General features: G+C 42.1%; 1 protein-coding gene across 1 annotated transcript; it reads left to right on the forward strand.

Annotated features, from left to right (window-relative positions):
• The first annotated feature begins 855 nt into the window (after window positions 1-855).
• Window positions 856-16,215, forward strand: trim45 (tripartite motif containing 45). Its single transcript, XM_008299751.1, has 8 exons — window positions 856-1,298; window positions 2,142-2,430; window positions 2,705-2,850; window positions 3,033-3,349; window positions 8,598-8,727; window positions 10,757-10,871; window positions 12,366-12,492; window positions 13,437-16,215. The coding sequence occupies exons 1-8, from the start codon at window positions 856-858 to the stop codon at window positions 13,589-13,591; spliced, it is 1,722 nt and encodes a 573-aa protein (XP_008297973.1). The 3' UTR covers window positions 13,592-16,215.
• Window positions 16,216-23,334: the final 7,119 nt, after the last annotated feature.

Consider the following 23,334-nt stretch of genomic DNA (forward strand, 5'->3'; position numbering starts at 1 on the left):
ACAGAGTCTTTCTCTTTGTCTCCCATGAAGCTTTGATGGTGAAGATCAGCCAACAGTTGCATGAACAGTCTCCTTCATTTTAGGTGCTGAAGCTTGTTGCTGTGACTTATCTAACCTTTTAGATTGTTGATTAATTGACGTTTCTCTGCATAAATCAGCCTTTAATTGTAAATTCCTGTTTTTTTAAAAAAAAAAGGCCAAACTGACCGTGTTCCTCATTCTGACTTTGAGCTTCAAATTTCAGCATCAAAACACTGATTTCTACATTATTGTTTATGACTATCGAGCTGCATATGTCTGCATTTAAACTGTTTTCATACATTTTATATTCATGTTTAACTGCCTAAATGCAGATTTTATTTTATTATATTATTGAGGAATTAGATGTTTTCGCTGTTTGTGATGTTCATGGTGAAGCTATAAAAACATGCAGCCTGTTAACACAAATAAAAAGAAACTAAGAAGGAAATTGATGCATCTTTACTGTTAAAGGCCTTTTTAAAAAAAAGCAAAGTGAAACCACCTCCATGCAGCTCCATTGTCCTGTGCTGCCAGTAGATGGGGGCAGTCAGAGTGCAGCCTGGTGCTGCAGAGTCCCGGGAAGTCCTCGGACCACCCCGGATAGTCTGAGAGGAGCTTCCTATTGGTCTGGTCCGAGCTGAGGTGTCAGATGTCCGTGGATCCGTGAACGCAGCCTGAGAAAAGTTTGCCAGGGTGGGAGTTTGTGACTTTGTTGTTGTCACGGTGCACAAACTGCTCATTTAGCGCCTTGTTATGCACAAGACGGACTTTGCTAAAGCTTTCTTGCCGCTCTGACAGCTCGCTGGAGGTTCTCTGGTTGTTTTTGGCACCAACATGTCGGAGCAGAGCGCAGACAAACCGCCGCTCAGTCCGGAACAGAACGGCGACTCTGTGAACCCCAGGGCGGTCTGTCCCGCGTGTCGACGGCTGTACCGGGACCCGCGGATCCTGCCCTGCCTGCACACCTTCTGCTCGGACTGCATCGCCCAGCTGGAGCCCTTTTCCGCGTCTCCGCCGCGCGGCCGCCGCGACGCGCCGGAGGCGGAGGACCGAGCCGCCGTCACCGTGCTCTGCCCCGACTGCGACTCCGAGGTGGACCTGCCTCCGTCGGGGCCGGCCGGGCTGAGCGTCGACCACCTGGCGCTGGATGAGGTGTTCCTGGAGACGCTGGTGAGCGACGGGCCGCTGGGCTGCGACCTGTGCGGCGAAGGAGGCGCCGAGAGCCGCTGCGAGGTTTGCTGCGTCAACCTGTGCGCGTTCTGCTGCCAGGCGCACAGGTAGGCACCAGATGATACAGCCAGTGATCAGAAATAATCTGAAATAGAGAAAAAACTGCTGAGTTATGGTCAGAAAAGTTTATTTTTAGATGGATCAGTATTTAAATAGCTGAAATGTTGAAAACTATGTGAATAAATCAACTTTATTCTGGTTTAAATTGACAGTTAATGTGGAAATGTTGCCTCAGTATACAGCTGAAGCAGCTCCTATAAAAAGTATTCACTTCTTTGTCAGTTCACTCTTTTATTGCTTTTCAAAACTGAATCGTGCTCATTTTAATCTAACTTTAAAGGTAAGATTTTACAGGAAAAGACTCTTTCATGTCAAAGTGAGAAGAAATTTCTACAAGATAAAAGCAGATTAATTAAATATATTAAATGTAAGTGTTCACCTGCTTTCAGATGAAGTTTGAGGCTCAGTGCCAAAGAGAGAAACGTGTTTATGGTCAGATCCTGGTTAGTTTAGTTTAGTTTGGCATCTTGAAAAGAATTCACCCCAGAAAAGCCTCTTTAATGCCAAAGTGAGAGAAGATATTTTTAAAGTAATACCAGATTCATTAAGCGGTTGTTCAAGTATTTACTCTTTTATTTATGTGAAGCACTTTGAGTTGGACCTGCTGTATGAACTGTTCTATACGAACACATTTATCATCATTATTAGTCCTGTTATTTACAGATTCACGATGTGTGGGTCCTTTTTTATGATTTTCTAGTCTGTGTTTCACGCCTCACAGCCAGCAGCAGATAACATCAGCTTTCCTGCTACATTTATAACCACATCTTAGATGAAGGAGCCTTTGTGTTATTTCTATGCATCTCACATGCCGTCCGTCCCGTTTGCAGGCGTCAGAAGCGAACAGCGTCCCACTCCGTTCAGGCTCTGGAGGACCTGAAGGCCCGAGGGCGCCTCTGCCGGCCCGTCTTGTGCTCGCTGCACCCCGGCCAGGAGCTCCGGCTCTTCTGCCAGCCCTGCGACCTCCCCGTCTGCCTGGAGTGCGCCGCCACGCTGCACCGCGACCACCGCTGCTGCCCCACGCAGGACGTCATCGATCGCCACGGAGACCGCATCCGGGAGCTGGTCGCCGGGCGGCTGCGTCCTCGACTGGAGCGTCTGGAGGAGTCGCTGCAGAAGGTGAAAGATGGCTGTTCCTCCGGTTGTTTTTAAATGTGAAATGAGCAGCTCAGTGTTTATCTGGTGAAGCAGCACCATGACAAAGACTTCTGTGGCGCTTCATGACTTTCAGACAATGTTAATGAGTTTAGGTCTTGAATTCTGCTTCTAGATGATGTAATAACTCACGAACCAGCTCCTCCATCATCCTTGTAGCCTGTCGGGGCTCAACTGATTCGTCCAGCTTTACGTTTTGTTTTTTTTAAATCTACCTTCAATTGTCCTCCTGCTGCAGGTGGAATCTTCCCAGGAGGCTCTGCAGACGCGAGTGGAGGCGACGGCCAGCGAGGTGAGGGCGTTCGCTCGAGGCTACGCCAGCGCCGTGGAGCAGCACTGCGTGGCGCTGCTGCGTCGCCTCGAGGAGCTCCGAGTCCAACGAAGGTAGGAAGTAACCGACGAGTCACGTCTCTTAATCTCATTGTACATGTGTATAGTGACAATAAAGGCATTCTATTCTTTGGAAAGCAGCGTGTTTTTGAGAAGGAAGTTCTGTATCAAATGTTGTGTTGACCCCCACATCAATTTTCTCAACACCTGTCTTGTCATTCCCGTCCATCCTGCAGGAACCAGCTCCACCTGCAGGGGGCGCAGCTGCGTCAGGCGCTGCTCGACGTCCGTGGCGGCGTCGAGTTCGCCGAGCGGCTGCTGAGCTGCGGCTCCGACGCCGAGATCCTCAGCGCCAAGGGGGTGACGCTGAGGAGGCTGACCACCCTGTCGGAGCGCGGCTACGACCCCCGCCCGGCAACCGTCGCCCCCGACGACGACGACGGCATCTGCTTCATGGCCAGCGAGCCGGCGGGGGAGGTGGAGGGATACCCGGTGGTCGGAGTGATCAACTCCAGGACGGTGGACGTCAGCAGGTGCACCGTCGAAGGAGAAGGTGAACCAAGCGTCAGAGTCAAACTGTTTATGAACCACTGTTCATACAAACAGGATGTAAAACAACAGAAATAATTCAGGTTCTAAATAAAAGACTCACTAAAAACATGAACTTTATGTGTTTGCAATCAACAAACACCAGAAAAAGTCCAAAACCAGAAGCGCAGAACAAAACAATGACAGAAAAGTTCACAGAAAGTTTCTCCTGTTTGAGTTAACGGCAGAATCCAGCTGCTTGAGGAGGAACTTCACAGGTTTGGCCTGTTTTCTGTCTTATCAACATGTAAATTTACACTTTTTTTTCTGTTATTTTACTTTTTATAGTCTGAATTTAACAAAAAGGTGCAGTCAAGAAAATATTTACCATCTCATAATTTAAAATGTCCCTCATTTTTATTTCAAACCACGATAAATATCTAAAAAAATAACTGTTTCGTTGCTGATTTAACGACAGTATTTAAACAAAAAAACGTGTTTTTATAGTAAAGCAAAGTAAAAGAACAAATTATTATTTTGCAAAATGTGGACATGATTCAGTTTTGGCCTCAATAACTGAATTAAAATAAATTAAATAAACTCATGTGATTATATCAGATATTATCTGTCGGTTAATAAACTGAGAAAATCTGTCAAATAACATTTAAAAAATCACTTATTTAATATTGATGTAATTTCTTAGAAATAATTTGAATTATTTAACGAAAAGTATTTTTTTTTGCTGATTTAAATACAGTAAATAAAAATAAAAGTCTAATTTTACAGTCCAGTACATTAAAAGAACAAACTGCTCTTTTAATGTGGATGTTTTTTAGTTTTTTTTAGTTTTTATCTGCAATTTAACAAAACAGGAAATCTGAGAAACAACAGTCAAAAAAATTCATAATCTTAAATTCTACATAATTTTTCTTTCAAATAACAATAAAAATCTATAAAATAACTGTTGTTTTTGCAGATTTAACTACAGTATTTTTTTTTTTTAAGTCATTTTATGTTAAATCAGTGTCAAACAGAACTGGTTCAGGAATCACTTTACATTTCTAACATGTTAAAACTGCTTCACCGTGTTCAGTCGGAACCAACTGGGTCGATGCTGGAGTCATAAATCCTCGTTTTTGGTCTTTTAAGTGAGAAAACTGGAGATTAGACGAAGCAGTTTGTCTGCTCGACGCCTCCTGCAGCAGATAAACACTGTTGTTCCCTCGGCGGCTTCAAAGCAAACATTCCTGCGGGATGGAAGGAACGCCGGCGGCCTGAGGGCATGTTTGCTCACAAACACGCCGCCGAGGGAAGCTTCAGGTGAAGGCAGGACGCTTTAGTGACTTGTTTGAGAAGCTGAAGACGAGAGGTGACCAGAGTTACTCACCAAAGGAAAAGAAAGTGAGCGAAAGAGGAATCGTGGAGTCGTTCAGACGCCACAGTTCCTCTTTCTGACGCGACCACAACGTCAAGCCACAATATGGTGACCTCTGACGGGTTCACAAGTTCAGCTGGGCTCTTTTACTGAGGAGGAAGACAACAGTCGTACATTATTACAGCATTAATAATAATAATAACAATATGTAGAAGTTTTAATTGATTAAGCTTCACCTGATCACTGCCAGCGCTGCAGCTAATCATTGATTCTGTTATCGGTTGATCAGAATCAGCTTCATCGGCCACGTAGGTGAATTCATACGAGACGTTTGGCTCTCAGAGGACTTTTAAAAGGACTTTACAGCAGATTAAAGAGGAAAAATTAACTTTTATTACGATGCACAACTGCAGATATGTGCCCAAAAACATACAAGTAAACTCATTTAATCTTAAAGTAAATTAATCTGTTGATTATTTTCTCGATTCATTGTTTGGAAAATGTTGAAAAACATCCGTCAGCGTTTCCTAAATCCCAAGATGACGTCTTTAAATGGAGTTTGCCTTTGTCCCAAGCCCAAATAATTCTGGCGTACAGGAGGAGAGAAACCAGAAGCTGTTCATGTTTAAAAAGCTGAATTTAGTCGATTATGACTTTAGTTGTGGAGAACTGATCGGTGAGTCGCTGCAGCTCTAATCATTAACACACATTTGCTGCGTCTCTGTTTCATAGCGACGTGAGTTCAGCGTCTTTGGAGGAAACTGATGATTTTTTCCGTCTGTTTTTGACACTTTATCGACCGTGTTGTGTAAAACTACTTCCTGATCATGACGCGGTGGTGAGGAGGACACCGGCGGCCGCTCAGAGTTCTGCAGCAGCTTTTCTTCTTGGTCTGGAGCTCAGATTAAAGCCGAGTTTACGCTGAGACGAACACAGAAACCAAAGCAAACAGGAGTCGATGTCGCGCTGAGCTAATGTTTGTCGTGTTTTCTGTTCGGCTGCTTGTCAGAGTGTGAATTAGTCGGTTTGTGTTTGGTTTGTTCAGCACGTTGACCTCAGCGACCTCTCAGCAAACGTTTCCTTTGTCTGCAAACATCTGGCAGCAAAGAAACAGTGTTATACTGGAACAAACAAATATCTGTATGGAATTTATTTTAGTCCATTTAAAAGTAAGAATACAGATTTGTACAGTTTTAGGCTTTTTTTTTAAGGTTTTCTAAATCAAATTAAATTCACTAATTTTATACTTTTTTCAGGGTTTTCACAGATTAATTACTAAAATTTAACAAAAGTGTGAAAATCTGTAATATAAAAGTAAAAATAGAATAATTCTCAGTCTGTAATATACTTTTTTTTCTTTCAAATTATGGCAAATATCTAAAAAATATATATGTTTTTTGCTGAATTAAATACAGTTTTTTGTAAAAAAAAAAAAAAAAAAAATGTTTTTTGCTGAATTAAATACAGTTTTTTGTAAAAAAAAAAAAAAAAAAGTCTAATTTTACAGTCAAATGTTTTAAAAGAACAAACGACTGTTTATGAAAAAAATACAGATTTTTTATGAAGATTTTTTTTTTACAGTTTTTTAATTATTATTGGCAAATTACTAAAACAGGAGAAATCTGTAAAATAAACAGCAAATTGTTCAAAAATGACCCTTTAATCTCTAATATTAAGGGTTCATGTTTCACAGCCCACCGACTCCTGATGTGTGTCTTTCAGGCTTTTCTTCTTTGAGCAGCGTCAACGTGTGAAATCAGATAAACTCTCGTTAGAGGGTCAGATAACGGCCACAGAGTCCTGCAAGAAAGTAGAAAACCACAGAGGCTTACTGCCGGTTATCTCCTCGGAGCGCGAGTAGAGGCTGAGAGGCGCTGCACAGGTGCATTGTGGGCCGCGACTGTAACGGCTGCAGCAGCTTAGCGGGACGTAAACGTGATGCGTCTGTTAGCAACGGCGGCTGCAGATGAGCTGATTCATGTTCTACAATCCTGAGTTTCAAGAAAAACAGAAGGAAAAATCTGCAGAAAATAGTGATGATTTTCCAACTTGTTGATGCAGATGAATGCAAGCATGGTTGTAGCATACATTCTTTAAAATTACTTTTATTTTATTCAATTTTCCTTTTTTTCCCATCTCCAATCTTTCTGTTTTCCGTTTATACTGAGGGAATCATTCCATGTAAGAAGCTGAAATCTTACCTTTTGCTTGATAAATGTCTAGAAAGAAACTTTTTGGCATTTCAGAAACGATAAAACAGAAAAGCTAATTGTGGTTCACGTTCAGAATTTTCTTTTTTAACTGCGTTTCAAAGCTCAAGACTCAGAAAAAAAACCCTTAAATGAACTCGTTACTTCCAGTTCGAGCAAAAACAGCTTTTTCTGTCTGTTTGAGTTTTGAGAGACGAGTCGAATGAACCAGAAACTCAGTTTTAGCACATGAGCTGCGAGTTTTTGCTGCTTGGTTCTTAACAGCAGCTTAATTCCTTCCTTAACTCTTCTGTTCATCCCCTCTGAGGTAGATTCATCAGCGACGGCGGCGTCTAAACCCTGCAGACCAACGCTGGATGATTAGTTGTACGACGGCTAACAGACCCCGACAGGGAACGCGGCATTAATCACCAACGACGTTTGCTTTAACGCGACAACAAAACCTGATGAATGTCTTCAGCCGCTTGATGAAACTCTGAATAATGACGAGAGGGTTTTGTGGAAACTCAGCTGAAGTCACACCGTCATGCGTTTGGAGGGAAAGCGACTCAGTTTTGTGGGTAAAAAGTGAAGACAAATGTCCAAGAGCGTGTCCACGTTTGTGGTGCGTCCGGATGATGAAGAGCCTCTTTAGTGCAGCACAAAGCTCTCAGGAAGCAGAGTCCTGCCTCGACTGTTTGTGCTGAAAGAAACCGTTCAGTGTTTACTGCGTCCATGTTTGTGCGTCTGTCCTCACATGAACTTGAATCTGTAGTCGTATTTTTTATTTAATGTGAGCATCTGAGAGAGTTTTTTATTCTTTAACAAAACTTTGGAGGAGGTTTTGAAGGAGGAGTTTTCTTTTGCAGCACCAAAGTTGCTTTTGGTACCACTTTTTATTAAACAATTGACACACTATGAGTTACAAAACTGTGATTTTTCTTTTAGCCCAGTAATAATATCATAGAAGTCTTCCAGTTGGGACACTACTGAAGTCATACCTGCTTAACGATTGCCCTAATATTGGCCATAAATGCACATTTTTCTCATTAAGTAGCCTTTGATTGGCATTTTTAAAGCTCCTATTGTCATGGGACTAAACAAAAAAAAGCCTCTTATGGTGAAAAATAAAGATTTGATTTTTGGTGGACTATCAGAATAGACATAAACGTGGATGTTTTTTGACCAAATTTGCACCGTCATAGCACTGGTTTGTGTTGTTCGATCAAATGAGGGTTGGATCATTGGAGACCACATGTACACATCAATAAACCTGCAAAGTTTCAGGACTTTATCTCGGTTTTTTCTCCAGTTTTGGCTCTTCAAACATCGATCCGCTGATTGGAGCAAAGAAAACGGTGCAAAAATGGACATGGACCCCCTTCTTTAAGAGTTTTTGACTCAAAAACTAATGTTACACATGAGACCAGATGTACCATGTGGTCAGCTCGATCAATATTCATCACGTTGAATACGAATCAGTCAAACTGAAGATGGTCAGACGTGGAGCATTCAGTGAATTGAGGCAGAATGACTCGTCTGTAGTTGTAGCGTCGGAGGTTTTTCAGTCTTTAACAGCAGGTTGAAGGAGGCGACCTCCTGCTTCAGTCAGCTGTTCAAGATGTTCAACAAATGAGTGTTGGTGCAGTTTTAGACAGCCGTGTGGCCTCTAACCTCTAACCTCTAACCTCTAACCCCGGTGGCCTCAGGTCTTCAGAGGGGCGTCCAAGGCCAGAGAGGAACCTTCACCCTGGTGTGCCGAGACCCGGCCGGAGAGCAGATGGCTCGAGGTGGAGAAAACGTCCAGGTCAGCATCGTCCACAAGGACAAGAAGAACTGGTGAGTCCATGACTGAGTGTGTGTGGCCGCTTCTGATTCAGCTAAGTTCCACAAAACCAGCTGCCAAAGCGTTTCTATATTAGTGTGGAGACGTTTTAGGGTCAAGTTTTATCATTGACCCAATGAGTAAATATGGACGGAGCAACTTTTCAGGTTGGAGACTGGATCTTCTAGATATGGGGGGTGGGTTAGAGGCTGAAACCAGAAGTTTACATCCACTGGATAAAAAGACATCAAACCTTTTTTTTTCCCACCGGCCGAAAATAAAAGAAAACAAAACGGTCCCGGTTTAAGATCAGCAAGAATAACCACGAAAAGCCACAAAAAGCAAAAAGAAAGAGAGAGAGAAAATGTTTTATTACTTTCTTCAAAGTCAGAAGTTTACATCCACTAAGATGCCTTCAAACTATTTGGGAAAAAGGAGAAAGCTTGAAGCCTGAGAACACCATCCCATCTGTGAAGCACGGGGGTGGCAGCATCATGCTGTGGAGGGACTGGTGAACTTCACACAATAGATGGCATCATGAGGAAAGAACATGATGTGGAGATATTGAAGAAACATCTCCAGACATCAGCAGGAAGTTAAAGCTTGGACACTAATGGGTCTTCAGATGGACAATGACCCTCAGCATAGCTCCAGATTAGCTATAGAGAGGCTTCAGGACAACAGAGTCAGTGTTGTGGAGTGGCCATCACAAAGCCCTGATCTCCATCCTGGAGAACATCAGTGGAGCAAGGAGACCAACAAACCTGACCCAGTTCCACCAGTTCTGTCAGGAGGAATGGACCAGAACTCATCAGACTGTTGTGAGAAGCTTGTGGAAGGAAACCCAGAACGTTTGACCCAAGTCATAGAGTTTAAAGGCAACGCTAGCAGATACTGAGGAGATGGATGTAAACTTTTGGTTTCAGCTGTACGTATAAGATGAATGTAGCCGCTATGATGCACCCACTGGTTTGTGAACAACGATTCTAAAAATATCCATGAAAACCCAACAAGTACAAGGATTCCCTGAATTCCTAAGACTTGCATGTAATAATGAAATCGCCTTACGTCTTGAAGCCTTGAGATCTTAGTCTTTTAAAAGCCGACATAACGAGCACGCCACCCTGAAACAGACCCTGCTTTGTCCACTATTTTCCTCTAAACGGGTCCACATTTACTAAAAGAACATCATGATGTATTTGCAAGGTTTAAGAACGGGCCATTGACGCCATAAACTCATCAGGAAAATGTTCACGGAGCTAAAAGATCAAGTAAGAAGTCGGGACATTTTCTCATAGACTTCTGTACGATCTTGCAACCAGAGATGTCGCCCCCTGCTGGTCGTTAAAAGGAATTCAGGTTTCTGACTCGGACGCGACGTCCATCTTTTGCATGCAGTCTTTAATTAGGGCGAAGTGTGGAAACATGGTGTATAAAGTGAACTGAAACTAAAAACTGTTAAGAAAATGAACAAACAGCTGCTTAAGGGGGAAAAAAACAAGGACACTGGATTCCGGTTAGAGTCTGTTGAAGCCGTTACCTCGTCTGTTTGATTAAAACGAGTTTTATTCTGCCGTCTGTAGCAGGAAGTCTCAGCAGCAGCAGCAGCTTGCATGTAGGAGCCTTTCTGGTTAATTAACTCTTGCAGCCGTCCGATGTCGACACACGTGGGAGTTTCTCATCTGCAGCCTGTAATCTGAGGCGTTATGAAGCTGCACCAGGCTGCTGCTGGATGTCCACACCAACAGGATGTGACATTAAACTGACTGCTTCCACCTTCCAAACAACACGGCTTGTCTGTTTGTTTTAGTTAGTTTACTCGGTTATTGAGTGGAATGACATTTAGGAACAGCTTGGATGCACATATTTCTTTTCTTAATGCATTGCAGAGCTGTTTGGTTGTCACGCAGATACACTGGATTGATTTTAATAACTTTAATCTGCAGTAGACAACTGGCTTTTCTAGAAAGATGCTCACATTAGAGACTCCGTATTGGTGATCATCAGTCACATTTTACTAACAAGCTGACCTGTTTCCTGCAGCACGGTGGAGACGACGGTGGCGGACAACAGCGACGGATCCTACAGCGTTTCGTTCACACCTGAGGAGCCGGGAGTTTACTCGGTGTGGGTTTGTGTCAAAGCCCAACACGTGAAGGTACAAACCTGAGCTGTAATCTGCGTTTCAACGAGGCTCTTTATTGTCTTTGTTCAGCTGCGTGTTAACACAACGAGCTGACAGCCGGACAGAGCGTCGCCTCGGGGACGCTCACATCATCCTGACAAATTACACAATCCTGCACCCGAATGTCGACAGCGTTAGAGATGTTCAGTTTATCTCCTGGAATGTTTAACGAGTGAAACACCGTCAGACATCCTGAGTTATCAAGATTTAGCCACTCTGCTGTTTTTTTAACCCTCTGGTGGGTTTGAAAGGTGTGTTGTTCTGAAAATACCCCCAAAATCACACCATCTGTCACAACAAGACACTGAGAACACGCTTCAGTATCAAGACATTTCATCAAACTCACTTTATCCTGCAGGTGTCATTTGTTTTTTAAGTTTTTTTAGCTCCATCCAGATTCTGTAAAAATAAAAAAATTCTGCACTTCTGAACGCTTAACGGTTCCCTCACTCCTCATCTGGAAAAAATAACCAACTATATAACCAATATTTCATTTTTAATTGCCAATAATCCAAATTCTGTAAAAAAACAAAAAATTCTGCGCTCTCTGACGCAACTGGAAAGTCAAGAGTGATTCAGCTGTGACCTTCAGTCATGGAGGAAAAAATCTGGAAGTTCTCGACTGAACTGCAGGATGTTTAATACAAACAGATCGGAGACGAGTACAGGAATGAATTAAAAATCTAAGTTGAATATCTAAAGTATGTGGAGTCTCCATGTTTCCCAGTGTTAGTAACACGTGTGAATGTCAGTTTAGTACAATTTTTGTGAAATAAGCAACCAAGAGAAGAAATTCAACTTTTGTATTTTTCTTTTTTTTATATAATTTACGGCGTTATAAATGTTGTCACACTGCACGGAAGACATTTCAGAGTTCTCTCTCCTTCTTCACAGTATGTTGTCCTAAAAATATCCCCAAAACCACAGCATTAATCCCAACATTAATCACAGCATTAACCACAGCATGAACCAGAGCAGGACACTGTGAGGACATAAAGAATAACTGGTTGTATGTTTAAGTTGGTTCCTTAACTACTCGTCTAGGAAAAGTAACCAAGTCCACGCGTCAATATCAAGACATTTCATCAAAACCACGTCATTCTACGTGTGGCTTTTTTTTTTTTTATTGCCAAAAATCCAAATTCTGTAAAAAACAAAAAATTCTGCGCTCCCAGACGCAGCTGGGAAGTCAGGAGTGATTCAGCTGCGACCTTCAATCATGTAGGAAAAAATCTAGAAGTTCTGAACTGCAGGATGTTTAATTAAACAGATAACAGACGAGTACAGGAATGAATTAGAAGTGTCAGCAGTTAAATATCTAAAGTACGTAGAGTCTCCATTTTCCCGAGAGAAGAAATTCAGCTTTAGTTTTTTTTTTGCTTCTGGTCGAAGCAGCGTCGGCGTCCGTTAACCTCGACAGACAAACGGACCGACTCGGTTCTGACTCGGTTCTGTCTCCTCCTGCAGGGTTCTCCGTTTGCTCTGAACGTGAAGAGGAAGCTGAGGAGCCACAGCGGGACGTTCCACTGCTGCTCGTTCTGCTCCAGCGGAGGAGCTAAAGAGGCTCGATGTGGCTGCACAGGAACCATGCCAGGTCTGTCGGGGCGGCGCTGAGTAGAGATGAAAGTACTCGTCGATTTAGAGGAGGACGAGGAGGGAGATCAGTGGGACGGACAACCTGGAGTGACTGTTTCATTAGACAGCACTGGCGTCTATTTGTTCTCTACTCTACATGTGAAGTCACTGTTAAGGTTATTTGATGAATACGATCCTCAGAAATGCTTAAAGTCCCTCAAAAGTCATTGATTAAACCCCTAGAAACTCATCTCTGTGTGTGAAAATGACCAATTTAGAAGTTTTTTCCCATGAAAATAAGCTCTTTCTTTCTGAAAACGTCAGATAAAATACACTTAAACTTACAAAATCTCTGCTCAGAAGGCAACGAGCTCAACAGGTTGGCTCACTACGCATTTAAAAAATTAGAATTAAAGCCTAAAAATGTGTTTTGTTTAACAGCTTGATGCTTCAGATGCAGGTGGGACTCCTTCTATGTCGAGACGGCTTTACAAACAGAGTATTAGAAGCATTTTTTGGACTATTTTTGAAACAAATCAAACAGCTACAGGAGGATTTTCTCACCTGAAACTGTGACAGTCACGATTGAAAACCGCTGTTCTCTGCATTTACAGCAACATTCAGTGAAAAATTCGTAGGTGAAATCATGTTAGTTTATTATTCAGCAGTACAAGAATTGACAGACATAACGTCTCCTGATGCTCTGATCAAACCTGCTAATGAGGAAACATGTAGGCGTCTGTGCAGCTTTTGCACAAACTGGACATGAAGTAAGCTTTGTTTCTGAGCAGCTTTGTGCATTTTATTAAGATGATCACCTGGTTTAAAGTAAAACGTGCACGAGTTCAGTCTAAATCCTGTCGGGTTGAACAGCACAGTCCTTCACTTTCTGTCTCTTTTGTTCCCTAAAAGACTAAAACAAAAGACCTGATCCGGCCTCTGATGGTGTGTGTGTTCCTGCAGGAGGCTTTAAAGGCTGCGGTCACGGCCATAAGGGACACCCGGGGAAGCCTCACTGGTCCTGTTGCGGCAGCACGCTGCAGCAGTCCCAGTGTTTGCCTGCTAGCGTCCTGGCTGCAGTTTCCTCTCGCGGCCACCTGAGAACGGTGGAGCTGTGAAGGCGCCGAGACGACCCGTCCGGATGATGCAAGTCCGCGCAGGACGGCGGCAAGACAAGGTTTCCCGTTTGAAATCTTGGGACGACTGGAACAGATCAGACGGAGGAAGTGAAACTGTGAAGACACAGCGAGTGACGTAAGCCGACGGCGATGCAGCAGAATGTGAGATCAGCCCTGAGAGCTCTGGGCCTGTTGCTTCAGTCTTTATACATCACATAGAGACATGTTTATTACGCCCATGTTGGTGTCTTGTTCTCACCACATCACCTGGTTTATGATCTGACTATTATTGCTTCACTTTAACCAACTATATGAACATTTTGGGCTCAAAAACACACAAAAAATATAAAAATCTGATTTGAAAAAATATATTTATTACAATAAAAACCACAAACGTGCTGAACGAAGCATTTTGAAAGATGAAAATGTGACCATAGGTTCCAAATATGAACATGAAAAGATAGATTTGATATAAAATCAAACAAATACCGTAATTTCTGGACTATGAGGGCACCTGAATATCAGCCACACCCGCTAACTTTAAAAAGAAAACCAGTTTTGTGCATCTACAGGATGCACTTGTCTCTAAGCTGCAGGTGTCCACGTTGTAACATGAGATATTTACACAGAAAGATGTTTTTAACTTTTAATTCAATACGTACACGAATACGTGAGAAAAAGTAGCAGCTCATAGTCCAGACATTACGGTAATATACGAAGCAGGTGTGTCTTTCTTTCTGTTTTTATCGATTCCACTCCTGAAAACAGTTTGTGTCCAGAATGATGCACATCAGGAGCTGCACTTCAGGGACTTTCTTTCACTTTCGTTTTGTAAAACCACAAAAAATTCTAAAGATGTTGACAGAAATGCGACGCGTGTTTCATACGCAAGTTTTTTTTCACACGTTCATAGCATCATATCTCCGGTTTTACGTGTTCTATCGACGTGAAACTCAAACTGGGAGAGAGTTTAAAGTCTGAACTTTCAAGTGAAGGTGCCGTGACACCTCGAACATGTTTTATTATTATATGATGCTGGTGTGACGGCGGACCTCGGTGGAGGGTTCAGTCTTAAAGTGCCTTTTGGTCTAAACGCTGCTAAAGAAGAAAGACAATGAACATCTACTCCTGAATCTAATGTGTTAAAATGATGCAGTTTTCCTCGATAACACAACCTCCAATCTTGTACCGATGAGCCGTAGGACCCGGTTGTGCCGCCAGTAATGAACCACTTCGGTAAACAGAGAGCGTTCTGAGAGTTGAGCTCATAAAGGAGCACCGTGACAGAGACGCTTATGAGGTTTACTGACCTCAAGCCAAAAAAGAGGAAGAAGGTAGGACAGTGATTTCACATTTCTGCTGCACGTCTTACAGTCGGCTGTGCAGCTCGTCAACACATTTCTGCAAAACAACAGTTAAAAATAAGAAAAATATCCGTCATAGGTCGGAGCTGGTAGCTTCCAATTTCCTCTAATTCGATTTGGGACGTCCTGAAGAGGAAGATGTGCCGTGTTTGGTGTTTGGTTCGTCTTTCTGCCGTCAGACTGATTAGTTTAACCCTCAATCTGTTCCGTTAATCTGACGAAGCGGACTTTGCAGTAAAAGTCGTCTCACGAGGTTAAACAGACTGATGTTATGGCGATGTTACACATCCCACGTCTGAGAAGAATCACCACATAGCACAACTAAATAAAGTACAAATAAACATGAAATATAAATCCTCAAACACAACTACGAGGCTGTAAAACACACTGTAAAGTTTTGTTGATCAGCGTGTTTAGTAAAGAACATATTAAACAATCTACAGACTGTATATTTAGCATCAATATTCTACTTTTATTTAGACTTTTTTAGCGATGTCATGTATTTATAAAGATGTTTCCGTGTCAACAAATACCACCATGATGGTAGGGGTCACTTAGTGTCATCTCATTTCTGCAGCTTATTTGTTGTTTTGTCCTTTTCTGCTGCTGTACTGTCACATCTTCCTGCTCACGACATTATTACTGAAAAACACCTGCACATTTATTATTATTAGAATGTAGAATTTAATGCTAATGAATACCGACCAGGTGCGTAAACTTACCAAATAATTCGTACTGACCTCCTACGTATTTGTTGCGTCTATTAGAAGTGACAGTTTAGTGATTTTAACTCCAGATGATTCTGCTGATAATCACAGCGTGCTGCCAAATACTGTCTCAGGTTGTGAATTCTGATTCTACTGTAAACGGAAGCAGCTCAGTGGAGACTGGAGCAACACAGAGTCTCACCCAGAAGGTTAAAGCTCAGCTTTCTGCCTCCTCCACCGTGTGCAGGAGATGATTTCTCATCATTGTTGGTGGAACAATGAAGTCAATCTGCACACGATGACGGTTCTCCTTCTGCAGCTGCTGCTTCACGCCGACTCCTCCAAGGTTCAGTCAAACGTTTGTGTAATGTTTTGTGTTCTGAATGAGACGAACGTGAGCTTTTTTAGTACAACTATGCAAATGCCTAAAATCTTCTCGACTTGTGGTCCAACATCTTCAGAACAACCTCTGAAACGCTGTGAACTGTACGTTCATGTGTGTGTTCTCGTTTTGCAGCATTTTTTACTGAAGAAATAAACCTGAAGAGTGAAACAAACAGTTTTTAGATCCTGCTTCATCTGTTAATCAAACTGAACTGAGAGGATGCTGAAGATAGATAGATAGATAGATAGATAGATAGATGGATGGATGGATAGATAGATAGATAGATAGATAGATAGATAGATAGATAGATGGATAGATAGATAGATAGATAGATAGATGGATGGATGGATAGATAGATAGATAGATAGATAGATAGATAGAAGGACAGGTGGATGGATGGATCATCTGTCGTATATACTACAGGGTATTTTATTATTTTTACACATCTAAATATCCGTCATTGAAGTGACATAAAATTAAGGCTAAAAAAACATTAAAATTTCAAGAAATCACAGTATTTTATGAGGTTATTTTTATTTATTATACCACATTTTTTTGCTGCTAGAATAAAACTTCTTTCCTTTTTTTATTATTGTATTTTGTGCTTTTATGTCCAGTGTTAATAGGAAACTACTCACTACTGATGCTCAGTGCTTCAATATTAACCTCAAGGTTCCTGCTGGTGTTTTAATCAGATTTGAGACATTTCTGAGTAAATATATGATATAAACATCCTGGTTCTGTATTTGAAAAGACGTCTGAATCTTTAAATACACCATAATTTAGTGCTACCATCCTAAAAGCTTCAGATAACGAGGGATTGATGTAAAATAAATACCTAAATATTATAAATCTGCTTTGTGGAAATACCCGTGTTCGCCACCAGGCTGCAGCAGAGAGTCACGTTTCTTCTTCTTCTTCTCCACCTCCTGCAGGTGAAGTTTTATCCTTTCTGCAGATCGTTCATGATCTTAACTGCATCTTCAGATCGTCCTGAGCGGTTGATGGACTCTGACGGATGTTGAGCTGATCCTCTGGAGGTACATCAGCGGCTGTTTAATCAGGCTGCAGCTGATCGATCACCTGAGCAGGACGGTTTTAGGTTTTACAGCCGGAAACTGGAGGCCGGATCCAGGCCTACGTACCCACCATGGCTTCCATTAGCCGAGGCCATCGGTGGGTTAGACATGATGGAGAGCTCCAACACCTGCCGTCAGTATTGATCCCTGTCGACACACTCGGAGACTCGAGCTTCGGCTGTGAGGAGCTCTGAAGGAGGGACGCCTGCCAGAGCTCGTAAAGCTCCTTCACCGGCCATTGAGCCTCCGACTAATGTGGCCTGTAGCGCAGAGCGCCAGTGATCACGGGACAATATTGTCTCACGTCTTTCCTCATGTTTAATCTTCTTCTTTTATGTTTTCATGGTTTGCTGGTTAAGCTTCTCCCCGGAGACTTCTACAAGGTTCAGCCTCCAGACCGGCCGACAGCGGCGAATAAAAACCGTCTCATCCTGAGAAAACGTCCAGAAGTTCAAGTCCAGATCACACCTGACAGGAAAACACGTGGATTCATCACGGCCTGTCACATGACGCAGGTCACGTGTGATAACGTCACATGTGAGATGCAGATATTTGGGCTGGTTTTTGCTTTTTAGTTTGTCAGTTACACAACAATTCATGTTTAACAGCTTTTACAGTCAACTGCGTTTTTTTAATTATTATTTACTGTAATTTTTTTGACAATTTGTTTTGTTAAATTTCAGATAATAAATAGTAAAAATCACAGAAAAAAGGATGCATTTACACCTTAACTCTAAAATAATAGTAATAAAAGAAAATAAAGAAAAACTGTAAATTTAGTATTTTTACCAACAGCGATAGTTCTTGTGTGATCACAAAATATATCATGATTTAACAAAATTTTAATTTTTTTTTTAGCTAAAAATTGTGAATATTAGGGATTGAAAAAGGACATTTTTTTATTTTATTTTATGTTATTTAATTTTTTTTATCACAGATTTTCACAGAAATAAGGGATTCATTTATACCTTAACTCTAAAAAAAATAAAAGAAAGAAAGAAAAACTTTTTTTTCCTTTACTGTTTGATTATAAAATAACACTATTTGTACAGTATTTAAATCAGGGAAAATATATCATGATTTCACAGATTTTTACTGTTTTTTGAATTTAAAGTGGTGAATATTAGGAATTGAAAAATGAAACTTAATTTTTATTTATTTATGTATTCATTCAATCAATCGTTCATTTATTTATTTATTTATTTATTTATTTACTAGATGCTCCTTGTTTTGTTAAATTATAGTATTTCTATCATTTATACCCACAAATCACTGGAAAATGTATTATTTTGCAAATTGTCCATTTAAAAAAATCTGGGTTTTTTCAGATATGTTCTTTTATGTCATGTGACAATAAGTTTATTCTGTTTTATTGGCCTTAAATCCACCAAAAATATGATTCCACAAATGCACGTCATTATTTTCTCAGTTTTTATAGTTTTTCAGTGTTTTGTTTTTTATGTATTTTTCTGGCACCCTTGCTGCCAAACTTTATTTTTTACTTTTTTGCTATGTTTTAGTAAAGGTCATTTGCAAATGCAACTAACACCATTTTTAAAAAAACAGGAGTCAAAATAAGTCGGTGTCGTGGTCGTTTACACATTCAAACCAATCTAAAACATTGACCGACCTGAGAAACTAGAGCAACGCCACAACGTTTATACGCATCTGAACCGATGAATTACTGTCTTCTGTAAACACTGGAAAGCAAATCACCTGCTGCCAGCTGTCATGACGAAGCATCAGGACCATGATCGGCTGAACTGCAGGCAGCGTTTGAACCACGCAGGTCAGGAGATGATGCAAACTGTAAAATGTCTTTAATACGTCAAGTCAGCTTTTGTTTTTCCATCTTCGATGACATCTGGGAAAATGTGGCACCTGCTGAATCCTGACTGTTTTATAGAACAGATACTCAAACAAGTTCAACTTTATTATTATCATTCTAATGATTCATGGCTTTGTGTGTTTCCATGGAGGTTCAGGACTTCATGCTGCAATGAGAAGTGAGTTTGGTGTTCAGAGGGTTAAACAGAAGAAGAAGAGAGAAGCTGAGGACGTGCAGGTAGCCTTCCACAGCATCATGTCGCCTCACATCCACTGTTGTGACAGCAGCTGACATCCGTCTCTGAGCGACACTTTATCTGCACCGAGCACCTTCCGTCGCCGCCAGGGCGTCCGCTCGCCGCACGCCGGAGGTCAGCCGGAGGTCAACCCAAGGCTCCGAGAACACAAACGCACGTAAGCAGAGAATCCCCGCGTGTGGCGCCGTGAATAATTCATCCTGATTTGTTAAAAAGTGGCGTCAATAATTCATGGGCGACACAGAATCGTGTCTCCGGAGCGAGTTACGTAACACGCGAAGCAAACCGAAGGCCTCGCACGCCGAAGCCAAGACGTCCTGCTTCAGCCTGCAGAAACCCGGCGCTTCCTTCGGTGTGTTTGCTGCTCGGCGGCTCTGCAGGTCGTTCGGGTCGAACACCGCCTAACCTGATTAGAGACGAGCAGCTTTGGCCTCCGTCGTGGCAGTAATATACTTACAGAGCCTCTAAATGCAGCTGGGAACAAGAGCAGTTGGTAAAAGCCAATAAAGTGGAGCCACACAAGTTCACGGACGCTCTGCTGATGGAGCAATATGAGGACCTTGGGTTATAAATTGGACATCAACCATTTTTTAAAGGGTTTACGGGAGCGGAGCAGCTTCATCACGACAAACACACCGAAGACAAACAGCACATCGTTTATCTGATAAATGATGACTCTCAGTTTGCAGTGTTCTGTTTGTTTACATGTGAAATTGAGGAAATATTCAGTCAATATTCTTAATTTTGTGTTCTTAGCATCCTGTGTTCTCCTGTTCTTCTCATTTATTTAGTGTTTATAGTGTACATACCTCGTCTCTTCAACCTATAGTTGTGCTTTCTTACTTTTTTTTAGTGTCGCTTTGCTGCTGTGATGTCGGAAATGTCGCCTTGTGGGACCAAGAAGAGATATTCTATGTTCTATTCTATTCTGAAGATCAATTAATCTGCTTCATCCCTAAAATCAATGATAATCAGAATCTTTATCAGATTTCTACAACAGCTTCTGCTCGACCGTCTCTGATTTGTCTTTTTTTATAGCATAAAAATCTAACTCGAACTCTTAATTTCCTGTTGAATTATTTCCAGAAATTTGAGGCAGTTTGAACGACGACATCTCAGGAATTTTAAAAGATAAAAACCTGAAACTTTCACTCTTATTTCTCACCTGGGCGTCGATTGGCAGCCGACTCACCTGGACAGGTAACCAGTCTATCACAGGGCTACACTTAGAGACAGACAACCAAGCACACTCACATTCACACCTACAGACAATTTACAATCACCAATTAACCTCAACATGTTTCTGGACTGTGTGGGAGGAAGCCGGAGAACCTGGAGAGAACCCACACTGCACGGGGGGAACCTCACGTGAGTAAAAATGTGACAGAAACGTACTTGGGGTTAATTCAAGCAACGTTTCTCGAGCAACTTTCAAACTCTTGCACAAAGTACACATGAAAATGTAAATTAGAAATGGTCACAAATTGGGATTTAAACAATAATTTACAAACAACGACACACTGGAGGGATCAGATGTCGGGGGAAAGAAGCCATTGAGAACCTGCTGGCTTTAAAAAGCTGAATCAAACGTGGCACTGACTCAACCTGACCTAGTTTCAGAGCGTTGGAGCTAAAACAGTCGCCATCCATCGTCGTCTCCGGAGCCTCAGCTGTGAAACTTTTAACAGCAGTCGGTTTCCAGACCTGAGCCGCCTCGACAGCGAACATCAGGGGAAGAAATCTGAGTTTAATGCAGCAGGTTGGTGAGGACAGGTTTAAAGAGTGACCAAACAAAACCATAACCGCACTGATGACCTCGAACTGACCAGTAGGACGAGAGTCTTGGATAAGTTTGAATATTCTCAAAAACAAATCCCTTCAAAGGGTGTCAGGAGTTTGATTCTCTTAGTTTTAGAAAGACAGGGCCAAACAAAAACCAAGAGCCACAACTGAATTCTGCTGAAAAATCCAGTTTAATGATTCACTTTTCAGATCTTTGCTGATCTCCTCAGAGTCCAACAAGTGAATCAAATGGATTCTATTTAAGTCCACTCATCGGCTGTCGTCAAATCGCTCACGAGAAGTTAAGAAGCCATGAAGCTAAGAACATCTGATCAACACAAGTTTCTGCATCGACAAAACTCACATCCGAGTTGCTGTGTGTCTGTCTGTGACTCAGCAGCTTTGGTCAAGTTTCCAGGAAACCTTTAATAAATTCATAAAAGAACCAAAATGCACCAAAATGCACGATTGTTTTGGGGTTCTTTTGCGATAAAGACCTCAGTTACAGGAGTCATTGGAAAGTCATTGCACAGATTCTCGTATACGTAGAGAAGTTATCATCACACAGAGTTTTTAAATGTACAAAATATTCAAAATGTTCAGGCGCTAAAGTGTTGATGTTGAAACTATGTCAGCTTCTACAAACATTCTCGTAGGTTAATCGTGGCAACTGGACCTGCTGGAGTTCCTTGAAGGCGTTCCACCTTCATCCAAGAGGCTCCATCAGCTCTGACTGACTAGTTGGGAGTTCCAGATATCCTTAAGGAGCCATTAACACCTGAGTTTGGGTTTCAGTTGGGGGTTTGTTGCTCCTCCCCCTCGTTATGCGAGTCCATGAGTCCATCCGTTATGGGAGACCATCTGTGAAAGAAGCCATCGATGTCAAACTGGAAAGACCATCCCTCAAGAGAGGTGGAGGTCTGAGGCATCATCTCTCACCTGATTACAGTTCAGTCCTAAGATCTCTCCCCAGGAAGATGAACCCACATCCACACCTCGCCACAAAAGCCCCTAATGAACCCCAGTGTGGCAGGAGGAGCACTAACGACTCCAAAACTCAGGTGTTAATGCCTCCTTTAGGATATCTGGAACTCCCAACTAGTCAGTCAGAGCTGATGAAGCTTCTTGGATGAAGGTGGAACGTCTTCAAGGAACTCAAAAAGTCCAGCTGCTACCATTAATCTACCAGAACAACCCTGACCTGGAGGACCTGAGGATCTTCACAGACACATAAATACAAACTCTTTTAGTCCAGTTTTCAATATTGACAACAAATCGTCAATAACCTATGGTAGTTTTGCCTCGGCACCTTTTCTCCTGATCATTCTATTAACCGACTGGACCTGCATTAGTCGCTGCTCATCAGATAAATCAAATGATATCAGCATGTGATTTATTAAGTCTAACACTGACCTCATTTCTAAACATCTGGAGGGGTCGCTGCTTCCCTCCACAGATTTATGCAAGTAAATGTTAATTTACTCGTGGCGACACTCACGGAAAGTCCATCGGATTGAGTTCACAGTAATTTAGAAACAAACTCCAAACAGAGAGCCGCTCTAATCAAACTAACTCGTCGTCCAGCCTTTGCAGGCCTATAAGTCACTGACAAGACGTTATAACGTTATCTCAACCCGGAGCCGGATATCGAACGGTGATATCATGGAGGAGGATGTGTTTGCAAATGGATACGTATCGTTTTCCAATAGGACTCAACAGAAATGATTGATCACAGCGAGACGACCGGAGTCGGAGAACAGACCTGAATTAGTTTAACGGGACTGAAAATCAACATGTGTGGTGAAGACGTAAAGAGAGGAGGAGCGACGGATCGATACGCCGCACATGAGACGTGGACGAACGCAAAGAGATTGTGTTGCCGAATCACACGAGGATGAACAGCCGTTGGTATGTGGCACAAAACAAGGAGTTAATACTTTAATTTGCAGCCCGACGCTCGGGAGACGACCGAGCAGCGCCGTCGGAGCCGAAGCCTTTCTGAAGCGAGTATTGTTCTCCGTCTTCTGACTCATCGCCGCTGTTTCTCTCATAATTAAAAATTGATCAGTTCAGGACGCCGTGCAGCCTGCTGCTTCGTATGAAATATTGAGAGCTTGATGTTCGCCAGAGATGAAGCCTGTAAGGCAGCGGTGAGGTCGAGGAGGCCGCACTTTTACTACCGCTGCGTCCGAGCTGGTTTCATTCACTTTAGTCCGGCTGCTTGCTGTCTAAAGGTCGACCGATAGCTTTCTTCTCAGGGCGGATGCTGATTATTATTAATGAAGGAGACCGATGTTTGGAACTTACACCCATTTGCAATGCAGACGAGCACAAATTCAAAC

Source organism: Stegastes partitus, unplaced genomic scaffold (assembly GCF_000690725.1).
Source record: "Stegastes partitus isolate 25-593 unplaced genomic scaffold, Stegastes_partitus-1.0.2 Scaffold1455, whole genome shotgun sequence".
In the NCBI taxonomy this organism is placed as follows: domain Eukaryota; kingdom Metazoa; phylum Chordata; class Actinopteri; family Pomacentridae; genus Stegastes; species Stegastes partitus.

Excerpts from the sequence above, each read along its gene's own strand:
- trim45 (XM_008299751.1), top strand. The coding sequence starts at position 856 with ATGTCGGAGCAGAGCGCAGACAAACCGCCGCTCAGTCCGGAACAGAAC. Across the intron at positions 2,431-2,704 it reads TGGAGGAGTCGCTGCAGAAG|GTGGAATCTTCCCAGGAGGC; the intron begins GTGAAAGATGGC and ends CTCCTGCTGCAG. Across the intron at positions 2,851-3,032 it reads GAGCTCCGAGTCCAACGAAG|GAACCAGCTCCACCTGCAGG; the intron begins GTAGGAAGTAAC and ends TCCATCCTGCAG.